Source organism: Agelaius phoeniceus (genome assembly GCF_051311805.1).
Source record: "Agelaius phoeniceus isolate bAgePho1 chromosome W unlocalized genomic scaffold, bAgePho1.hap1 SUPER_W_unloc_2, whole genome shotgun sequence".
Lineage (NCBI taxonomy): Eukaryota > Metazoa > Chordata > Aves > Passeriformes > Icteridae > Agelaius > Agelaius phoeniceus.
In genome coordinates this window covers 2,324,495-2,335,379 of record NW_027509867.1, presented here as the reverse complement: position 1 = coordinate 2,335,379, position 10,885 = coordinate 2,324,495, and the positions used below count along the sequence as shown (strand labels likewise).

The following is a 10,885-nucleotide window of genomic DNA, read 5'->3' as shown; positions in this document are numbered from 1 at the left end:
GAGACAGCTCGGTCCTTGATTGGCCATTAATTATAAACATCCAAGATGGGCCAATCACAGGTGGACCTGTTGCATTCCACAGCAGCAGATAACCATTGTTTACATTCTGTCTCTGAGGCCTCTTAGCTTCTCAGAAGGAAAAATCCTAAAGAAAGGATTTTTAGTGAAAAGATGTCTGTGACACGTCACCTTTTTTATTTAGTTAAATTAAAAAGAAAAGTGTTTGTAATTTTCTCTGCTGGGCACATGCAGAGGAAAGAACAAATACTTGACAGGTTATCTGTTGCCAATCAAAACGTGGGTCAAGTGCTCCTGTGGAATGAACAGGGAATTTCTTCACCTGTAGAACATTAAACTCTATCATATCACTAAACCATTTACAATATAAGAAAATGCAAAAGCAATGCAAAGAAAGTTCAAGTCCAAGCAGCTGAGTTTCAGGAAAAGTCCATGGACTGAAGATGTTCCTCTTTGCCATCTCTGAAAGTTCCTTTTGGTCCTGAAACAGGCTTGCTACAGAAAAATCCATCAATAGTTATCAAAAGTCCATTGACAGTCATCAAACAATTTCAAACAATTTTGAGAAGATTTCTGGAATGTCTTGCCACAGCCCTTTATGGAACAACTTGGGCTGAAGCTATCTTTTGGCCCTTCAATACTTCTGAGCTGCTGCCAGCTATTTCAACTCTTTTTATTTAATTTAATTTTTTTTTTTTTTTTTTTTTTTTTTTTGTCAGAAAGAGCAGCAGCAGCAGCAGAGGAGCCTGAGAGAGGCCCTGGGGGGCCCTGGCCCATGTGGAGGGATCAGGAACCCCAGACCTGGCCCACAAAACGGTGGCCCAGGACCTGAAGGGGGAAGCAAAGCCCCCAAACCCAGCAGGAGGCCGGGAGGTGGCCCTGGTCCAGGGACCCGAGCCCAACAGCCCAGGCCCGGTCCCGTGGCAGGCTCTGCATTGTCACAGACCCGCACCCTGCTGCCAGTACAATGGCAGAACAGGTGACCAAACGCTTCCTCCCCCAAAATCACCGAGGCATGCCAGCAATGGGGGGACAGAAGCTGCCCCGAGGATCTTCATCTCGGGTCTGGGAATGTTTGTTCCCCATAGCAAACAGGCGATGACCGCTTCCCGCTGTTCCCCTTGCCTCTGCAATGCAAATGCAAAAGGCGTTCCTCCCATCTGCCTCCCGGCACCACGCCAAACCTCTCCGGCCGGGGGACCGGGGGCAGAACTTTCGGGAGCCACCTCCCCAACGCCGCTGGGGCGCACGAGGGGCGGCAGGGATGGCAACCTCCAAGGGGCAGTCCCCGACCAAACACCCCCCACCCCGCCAAGAGCGCTGAGTTTGAAAGCAGGCAGCCGGGCTGCACCCACACCCAGCTGTCGGGCCATGCCTCCCCTACGGAAGGAGAGGCTCATGCCCTCTTCCCCTGTCCCAGCTCCACCCACAGGCGCAGCCCCGGGACAGCCCGAAAAACTCAGGGGGGAGTCACGCTGGGTGCAGGAGCCGCCGTGGCAGCTGCTGCCGGGGGCACTGGGACCACGGGCAGCTCCGAGGATCCGTCGGGCTCGGTGTCGTTTTCAGCAGCATCCTGAACTGGGACTGATTCGGCGGAAGGTGGCGAAGCCGCCGGGGGGGCTGGCGGGGGCGGCGGGGCCAGAGAGAATGCACCCCCCGCCGGGCCAGAAGCAGCAGCCGCGTCGTCGCCGCCTGGCAACACCGGCGCAGCGGCGGGAAGCGGTGGAAGCGACACCGGATCTCCGTTGCCTGGCAACACCAGCACAACCACGGGAAGCGGTGGAAGCGACGCCGGATCTCCGTTGCCTGGGAACACTGGCGCAGCCGCAGGAAGCGGTGGAAGAGACACCGGATCTCTGTTGCCTGGCAACACCGGCGCAGCCGCAGGAAGCGGTGGAAGAGACACCGGATCTCTGTTGCCTGGAAACACCGGCACAGCGGCGGGAAGCGGTGTTTCGGAGGTCAGCTGCGCAGGCGCAGAGGCCGGTGGAGCCGCGGGCGGGACTGCCCGGAGAAGCGGCCGCGGGGAGAGCTGGAGCGGCCCCCCAGGCACGGGAGGCGGCACCGCAGCCCCCAGAGACGGGACCTCGGGCACCGATGCCGCCCCCAGCTCTGAGCGGGGCGGGGTCCCAGGGCCTGGCCGGGGTGGGGCCTGCAGGGCTGCCAGGGGCGGTGCCGCCCACTCATCATCCCCTGGAGAGAGAGGAGGGGGGAAAAAGACGGCTCTGTCTGAGCATGCTCCAAAAACACAGGAAAAAACTTTCTTCAGCTCCGGGCGAAACTTCACCCCCCCTCTGCGATTCAGGGGGGCTGGGAAGCATCAGATTGTCCCCCTCCAAAGGGTCTCCTCCCACAAGAACTGAGGGGAATGGGGCTTGCCCCATGCAGTTAGCAATCCAGGGAAAAAGAGCTGCTCTCCGTTGCAAAACCGGAAAAAGTGCGCTGAACACTGGATAAATCCAGGCGTACCCGAATCTATTGTTCAAAACGACTTGGAAAATGGATTCCATGCACTCACACATGAACATATCAAGGGGATGGAGCACATTCGTAAAAAACACAAAGAGCTTTGCCCATTGAAAAAACTCATAGAAATATCTCTCCAACAGGAGAATTCTGTCCTCTTCACCCCATTTGTGCCAGAGGGCAATAAGTTTCTCCTCTGAAGGGGAGAAAGGAACCTCTGCCTCTGTGGGAGGGGTCCTCCACATTTGCAGCCACAAAGTGCAAAGGGCAGCATTGTCAGGAGGGGAAAAGCTAACAGAACCTTGTGACAGTGTCCAGCACTCTCTGGCCAGCTGCTTGGTGCTGCTGAGCTTTCTGGCCATTTTCCTGGAGGATTTTCAGAAGGTTCTCTCTGTGGTCTGCCTTGCTGTGAACTCTGTCCAAATCAGGATCTTCAGTTCTTCAGCTCCTGGCTAGAATCCACTTCTGTGGTCACTTATGAGATGACCATCAATGCCACACACTCGGGGTTTACCCAAATGCAGCAGTGCTCCTCTGGGGTCTCACCAATCGATGATTTTCCTCTTCAGTCACTCGGGGTCACAAACTGTGACCGTGTTCACAGGGGTTCTGGATGAGGGAAGAGACAAGAATTTTGACTCTATGTTCAGAAGGCTTGATTTATTAGTTTATGATATATATATATTACATTATAATTATACTAAAAAGAAATAGGAAAGGAAGAGGTTTCCTCAGATGATAACTAAGCTAAGAATAGAAAAGAAGAGAATGATAACAAAGGCAGCTCTCTCGGACTCTGTCCAAGATAGCTCGGTCCTTGATTGGCCATTCATTATAAACATCCAAGATGGGCCAATCACAGGTGGACCTGTTGCATTCCACAGCAGAAGACAATAATTGTTTACATTCTGTCTCTGAGGCCTCTCAGATTCTCAGAAGGAAAAATCCTAAAGAAAGGATTTTTAGTGAAAAGACGTCTGTGACAGTGGTGCATTTAGTTCCATCTTACATTGCAACCTGAAACAGTAATCCTGCTCAGGGATTACCCCACTGTTTCAGGCTGCAGTGTAAGATGGAACCAAATGCATGTTTTCAATGCCTATCTTCATCAACTGCTATAAACAGGTGGGGCAGTGTTCTTGATCTCTTCCATGACTCAGCCCTGATAACGCCCTCCAGGGGAGATATCTTCTGGGAATGGGCCATTGAGTGTCACTGCAGGACTGATCAAATTCCATCCTCCCATTGTGGGATGCTCCGCCCAGGGGGAGGATCCAAGCATTCCTACCTGCATATAAGCTGAGCCTTGCAACACCAGGAGCAGCTTGCCTACTGGATTGCCAGAGGACAAGAGCTCCATTAACCACCACTGGACCTCCAGAAGAAGACCAGAGCCTTCTACAGGATCACTGCTTGGACAGAATCACGTTCATCCCTCCAACAGGACTGCAGCCACCATTTAATGGGACTGCAGCCACCAGCCTGACCAGCAACAGGGTGTCAGGTTATATCCTGACTCTGTCAGTTTAAGGCAGTGTTTCTGTACCATTGCCTTGATCTTCATTTTCTTATTAAATTGTATATCCAACTTTGACCCTCCCCCAGGTTTGCCTTAAATCCTGTACAAAAGACCATGTGTGCACCCTTTGTTTTCCTCTTAGAACAGGATTTCCCATTCCCAAACCTTGATTGGATGGAGGAGGAGGCTCTGAGGAAGATGAAGGAATCCCAGAACACCCAGGCAGGTGAGGAGGAAGTCAGTGCCCCTTTCCCCCTCTCTCCTGCTCCATCTCCCAGCCCAGCACAGCCCCCGGCTGCAGGACAACCCTGCTGCCAACCCCGTCCTGCCAGGGATGCACTGGGGGGATCTCCTTCCCCTTCCCTCTGGCACGGAGGCCAATCCCATCCTCTCCTTGTCATTCCTTCCCCAGGGAAGAAGCTGAGGATGGAGACCAGGGAGGACAAATCCCCACAGCAGAACCACATGGAAGAGGCCATTTTGAGTGGCTCCACAGTGCAGAATTCCAACAGGGAGGAAAAGCCCCAGAGATTCCACAGGAGGGAGGGCTCCAAACCCAGCCCAGGGTGCTCTGAGGAGGAAAGACCCACCCTGAGCCAGGAAGGTGGACAGAGCTTCAGCCAGAGCTCGGAGCTGGTGGTCCATGAGCAGCTTCACAATGGGGAGAAGCCCCACAAGTGCTTGGAGTGTGGGAAGAGGTTCAGGCAGAGCAGCACCCTGATCAGCCACCAGATGATCCACACCGGGGAATGGCCCTACAAGTGTGGGGAGTGTGGGAAGGGCTTCAGCTGCAGCTCTGCCCTCATCATCCACCAACGCATCCACACTGGGGAGAGGCCCTACGAGTGTCCCCAGTTTCAGAAGAGGCTTCACACCAGCTCCCATCTCCTCTGCCACCAGGAAAGGGACTCTCTCTCTCTCTTCCTGAGGAGAAGGGTGTCCTTTCAGACAGGGGAAATTGTGGCTGGGAAGAGACAGTTAGTTGTGTTTAGTTTTCCCTGTCAAAGTTTAATTTATCCCTTCTGTTATCAATACTGTTTCCGTTCCATTTTTTCCTTATCTCGTTGCTGTTCCCAATAAATTGTTCTTATCCCAGCCCGGGATCTTTGCCTTTTGTGCTTTCCATGGCAGGTGGGAGGGCAACGAGGGCAGCGCGGTTTTAGCGGGAGCAGGAAATTGGGGAATCCCATTCTTGAAGCCCGGCCCATGGAAACCGAGCATCCCAGCTGGTGCCAGCCCTGGTGTTCATGGCAACCACCCCTGGCATGGGGTCTCCATGGAGCTGCCAAGGGACTGAGCATAGCAACAGGGGGCTGGTGATTGTGTCCATGGAAACTGACTACAGCAACAGGGTCCTGGTGATGGTTGCCTGCTAAGGATCAGATTTGTCACAGGCCCTCAGAGGGGTTCCATGGGGACTTTCCAAGAGTATCCAGGCTGTTCCAGAGCTGGAATGTCACAGGCAGATACGGGGGCTCCATGGAGACCTCCCAGGGGTTTCTGGGGATGGTAAAGAGCCCTGTGGTCAGAGGCAGTCACAGCCATTCCATGGTGACATCCCAGGGCACCTTGGGCTGCAAAGGCACCCATCTGTCACAGGCACTCACGGGGGCTCCACGGTGACATCCCAGGAGTGCCCAGGCTGCCAAAGAGCTGGGATGACCCAGACACTCACAGGGGTTCCTCTCATGGCCACAGTGGGAGCTTCAGGCAGCATTTATTAGAGAAGCTCCTGTTGGGTCACGAGGTGCAGAAACGAGCCCCAATAGCCCCCACAGATCCCCAAATGTCTCCATTGAGTCAGAGATGACACAGACTCAGATCAGAAGGCTAAGGGCTAAAAGCCACCTATTTATTCAATCCTCTTCCTTTTGACCTTGATTTTCTACTTGTAGAGAGCTTTTTGGATAATTGGTTAGCTGAGAAAGGACATTTCGATGTGATACCAATGGATAAGGATAGGGGAAACAAGCTGGGAACTGAGCAACCAGTGCCCAATCACTGACGAAGGTCACAGTGACCTTCCCTGAAACGGGAAGACGGGGGAGAAAATCGCTTGCCAGAAAATGTAGTTATCTTAGGTAGAAAAGTTAGAAGAATGCAAACATAGAAGCAAAATAATTGTTAAGAGATAGAAGTAGGTGTGGTTGATCTAAGTGTGCTTTAACCAATAATGAGCTCAGCTTTTGCAATATGTATAAGCTTCATTAACACCAATATAAATATGGGTGAGCTTTCAATAAACTTCGGGATTTGCTATTCACGCATATGGTGTGTCGCATTTCTCCCGCCGTTCACGACAAATGGTGACCCCGGACGTCGGGACTAGCCACGGTCGGCGGCGTGAGCGGAGTTCAGGTCCTATTGCAGCCGAGGACAGCAAAAAGCACCGCTGAAAAAGGGAAGGTGCCGAGCACCGGGTGACCCCATAGGGGGGCCCGGCTGATACGTGCTGCCGAAGCTGGAAAAGGGCTGCAAGAAGCGCGCTATTATCGTTCAACACGGATAAAGTCAAGCAAGCAGCATATAATTTATTTCCTAGCTTTTTATAAAAGCGTAAGGTTACGGGTATATATTTGCAGAAAGAGCTTCATGGGTTGTTAGCTCGTGCGTATGCTCAAAGACTTTTTCGGACTACTTGCACAGTGCATAGGTTATCAGACCTCCGTATATTTGGGGATTAGTTGTGGCAGACAGTCATAGATGCTGATAAAGCCGCGAGAAAGTTGGGAAATTTATGACGGGTCGTGCATGCTGAATTCTTGGAATACCAGGCAGAGGAAGGAGCTGCCCAGCAGACTAGCATAGCCCGTGAAAGAAACAGGAGTTACAGAGACTGGTTTGGGTCCCCGCCGACACTAGCTCCTGCTCTAAACAGCAGTTCCCCACCCCCATCGGCGCCTGCTCTAAGCAACACGGCCCCGCCGACATCAGCACCTGTTTTAAGTGGCACCCCCTCGCCGACTTCGGTTCCTGCCCCATACGGCGGTCCCCTGCCGGCACCCGCATCTACGTTAAGCGGCGGTTCCCTGCCGACACGAGTTCCTGCTCCAGACAGCAGCTCCCTGCAGCTATCAGCTCCTGCTTTGGGCAGCAGCCCCTCCCCCCGCGTGTACTCCAGCCGTGCCGCCCGCAGCCGCCCCGCCAGAGAGGCTCGTGCTGGCCCCGGTCCTGGGCGACTTAACAGCTGCAGCGCGGCCGCCTCCCATCCCGCTTCGCTCTGCAGCCGCCCCAACCCCCGAGCCGAGGGCGGGGGCGGCAGGACGGGTCTCCCACCCCCCGTGGAGCAGCGGGCTCCGGGACGTCCGCCCGCCCCGTGGCTGCCCGGCACAGTTCTGCTTCCCGGCCACCAGCTCCCTGCGCCCGGACGCAAGCAGCAGCTGTCACCACCTCGGCTCGACCTGCCTTTAGCCCGCCACCGCCAAGAGCCACAGAGCGGACCTGGCAGCAGCAGCGGACAGTAACCCTGATAACTGCTCACCCAGAAAAGGTTCCAACTGGGGTAAAAGGACAACTCATTATTGATGGATTACCTATGAGAGTTTTGCTTTTAGGACGTTCCTTGGCTACAGTGATTGGATTATTTGTTTTATCTGGAATAATGGATGCTGATTATACAGGGGAGATTTCTATTATGCTGTATACTCTTTTTCCACCTATGCAAATCGAACAATGAACTGTTAGATGAACTTTGACCTTTTTTAAAGAGAACTGATCCAGCACAGCCTGTTCGTATAACCCCTGAACAGGTTAAGACACTGCAGCAGATATTGGACTGTGTTACACAAGGCAGTGTTCGGAGACGTGATCTCGACCTCCCTGTACAGCTGACAGTTTGGTGTGGACCAAAATTTTTACTGGGTGCACTTACTCAGCATAACAGAAAAACGGGGGAGATACGGGCCTTGGAATGGATATCTCCTCCACTTCAACAAGATAAAACCCTTCTTCAGAAAATTGATATTTTAACTGATTTGCTCAAAAAAGGTCATGATAGGACAGTGGGGTTAGATTCAATGCCCAAAAAGATCACTAAAGCCCTTATCGGATGCTATAACTGCTTACACAGATGCAGGAGGAAAATCCAAACAACTGTTACTCATTGTACATATTTATATGTTTAGAAAACTGGACTGGATGTCATGTAACATTTAGAATTATAATTTAATCTGAATGTTAGTTTGCACAAAAACAAAAAAACTCCCACTCAAAACAGATACTAAAATATATAATAGACTTCCAATCATAATATTAATATTATTATTATTATTATTATTATTATTATTATTATTATTATTATTATTATTATTATTATTATTATTATTATTATTATTATTATTATTGTGGACAATTCTGATAAATAATTACCAAAAAAATATATTAATCCCTACTGTTCAAGCATCAATTGACTTTTAAAACATAAAACATAAACACTGATGTTTGAGGCCTAGAAAACATTCATTCTATTGTTTGAATAATGATTTTAGTCTACAGGAAAACTGTTGCTTAGCTTTTCCTGTAACATCGAACAAAGAATATTTTGTACTAAGTTGCTATCCTTTTTCTTTGTCCAAGTGAGAACACAATATGTTATTTAAAATATTCTCTTATTTAATTTACATTTTAATCTGAAAGAGAAGATGGGTTTAAAAATCATACCACAGCATTAACGTCCCTTTGCACTTAGAAACATATTTCTTGTACCTGTTCAATTTAAAGCAAACCCACAATACTCTAAGCACCCGACTTAACTTGTAACTTCTCCATCACTTCTTATATTTTTTTCCCTCTGAAAATAACCAGTGTGAGCTGTAGCTTGTCTCTCAGGTGTTAAGTTCTTCACTGGCTTTGCATAAGGAGATTCACAAGCACATGAGTTATTCTACACTGCTTATTTGTCTCAAACATGTGATCTAAAACACGTCATCTGATTTGTATTTTTTAATATTTTATAGGTGAGTTAGTTCTGAGTAATTTTTCTCTGTTTCCTGTGTCTAACCAAGATGCTGAAGGACTTTGTTGATATATCAGACTTCACTGAAACAAAGGCTTCACACAGATCAGGCATCTAAACTATTTGTTCATTTCAAAAGTGGTATTTTGGCTACAGTATATTTTTTCCACTTGTGTGGTAGAAATATTCCTCTAGCACAAGCAAACGTGATAGGTCCTATTTTGGGAGGTCAGGGTCCCAACCAGGTGTGAGAGGATTGTCTGAAGAACTTAAAGAAGCTGAAGCTGAGGAGAAAGAGACATTCTTAAGAGTTTGTGACAGACATGATGGCCGAGTGGCCCAAAAAGGTGCCTGGGAAAATCAAGATGAGATGGAAACTTTATGTTGTTGCTTTATTAATTTTTGCTTCCTTTGGGGACAGTGTAGACCATCAGGCATGGGCCCCCACCTCAGCCCAAGACTAACATATGGGTCACCCTGGCAAACTTAACCAAACAAGAGACTGTTTGCCTGTCACTGTCTTCTCCTGGCAATCCTTTCACAACTTGTTTGGTTGGATTACCAGCAGATCCCTGGCAGTGCCCTTTACATGTGCCAACTTGCAAGGCCAGCAATGCTAGGATGAGTGTGAACAATTGGGATCAATGGATTTCCTGCTTTCCTCTAGCACCACAGGAGCCCCAAGAGTTAGAGTTGTTAGGGTCAGTGATGGCAGATGCATGCATTCATTTTAACCATAGAAGCCTGCTGTCAGTCAAGAACCACTCTAATGTTGTAACTTCTAGCATGGCTGTCTATCGAAATGCATCGGCCTGGTGCAATTATACAACAAAGAGAGTGTCAGTCTCATCCAATGACCCTATTCAATTGCCAGCAGGATATTTCCTAATATGTGGAGACCATGCCTGGGCCGGTATCCCATCAATGCTGCACGGGGGACCATGTACACTTGGATGGCTGTCTCTACTTACACCCAACATGTCCATGATACTGAACATGAGCCGTCGCCATCGTAGAGGCAGACAAATGGCTCATGCATTTGCAGCTGATTGCCGAGACGATGTAAAGTTTTGGTCCCCAGCGGCCATAGTTGCAGCATCTTTCTTAACTCCAGGGGTATCAGCAGCAGGTGCTCATGCTATTTTAAATAAGTTAGAGTGTTAGCTTGCTAAACAAACAAATGCAACTTCTTTAGCAATTTCTAGTCTTTTGCTTGACGTTGATTCTATTCGCCATGCAACACTTCAAAATAGAGCTGCAAATGATTTTCTTTTACTTGCACAAGGCCATGGTTGTGAAGAATTTGAGGGCATGTGTTGCATGAATCTTTCTGATCATGCACAGTCTGTTCACTCTCAACTCTCCAAGTTGCGGAGGTTAACTGGGAACCTACAGGTAGAATCAGGCCTTGGTATTGATGGATGGCTCAAATCTTTAGGCCTGGGATCATGGTTATGCTCTATTGTTAAGGTCAGCATTATAGTGGGCATTATAGCTTTGTTAGTGGTATTAATTTTGCCGTGCTTTTGCATATGCCTGCAGAACATGGTGCAAAAGATGATATCTGTTGCGTTTAATCAGACCATGCTTGTTCAACAGAAAAACGGGGGAAATGTGGAGAGCTTTGTGGACAGCTGGCTAGCAGAGAAAGGGCATGCAGACATGATACTGCTGATTAAGATAGAAGAAAGCAAGTGTAGGAGTCAGCAGTCAGTGACTGATGTGACCTTGCTGCAACATGAGGATGGGGGAGAGGATCTTTTGACAGAAATATGGAGATAGCTTCAGCAGAATAACCACAAGAAGGTAAAAGTAATAACAAAATAACTATAAGAAAATAGAAGTGGCATGGTTGCCCGAAGAGTAATTAACGAATAATGAGCTCAGCTTTGCAATATGTATACGCTTCATTAACACCAATATAAATG

The 10,885-nt window shown here is 49.3% G+C and overlaps 1 protein-coding gene across 1 annotated transcript in view; it reads left to right on the top strand.

Moving 5' to 3' along the window:
- Nucleotides 1-1,389: 1,389 nt before the first annotated feature.
- Nucleotides 1,390-10,885, top strand: part of LOC143692642 (uncharacterized) — a 76,997-nt gene continuing 67,501 nt past the window's right edge. Inside the window, exons 1-2 of the mRNA XM_077172891.1 lie at nt 1,390-2,163; nt 4,604-4,848. Coding sequence (XP_077029006.1) covers nt 1,390-2,163; nt 4,604-4,848 — 1,019 coding nt within the window. The remainder of the gene's footprint in view (nt 2,164-4,603; nt 4,849-10,885) is intronic.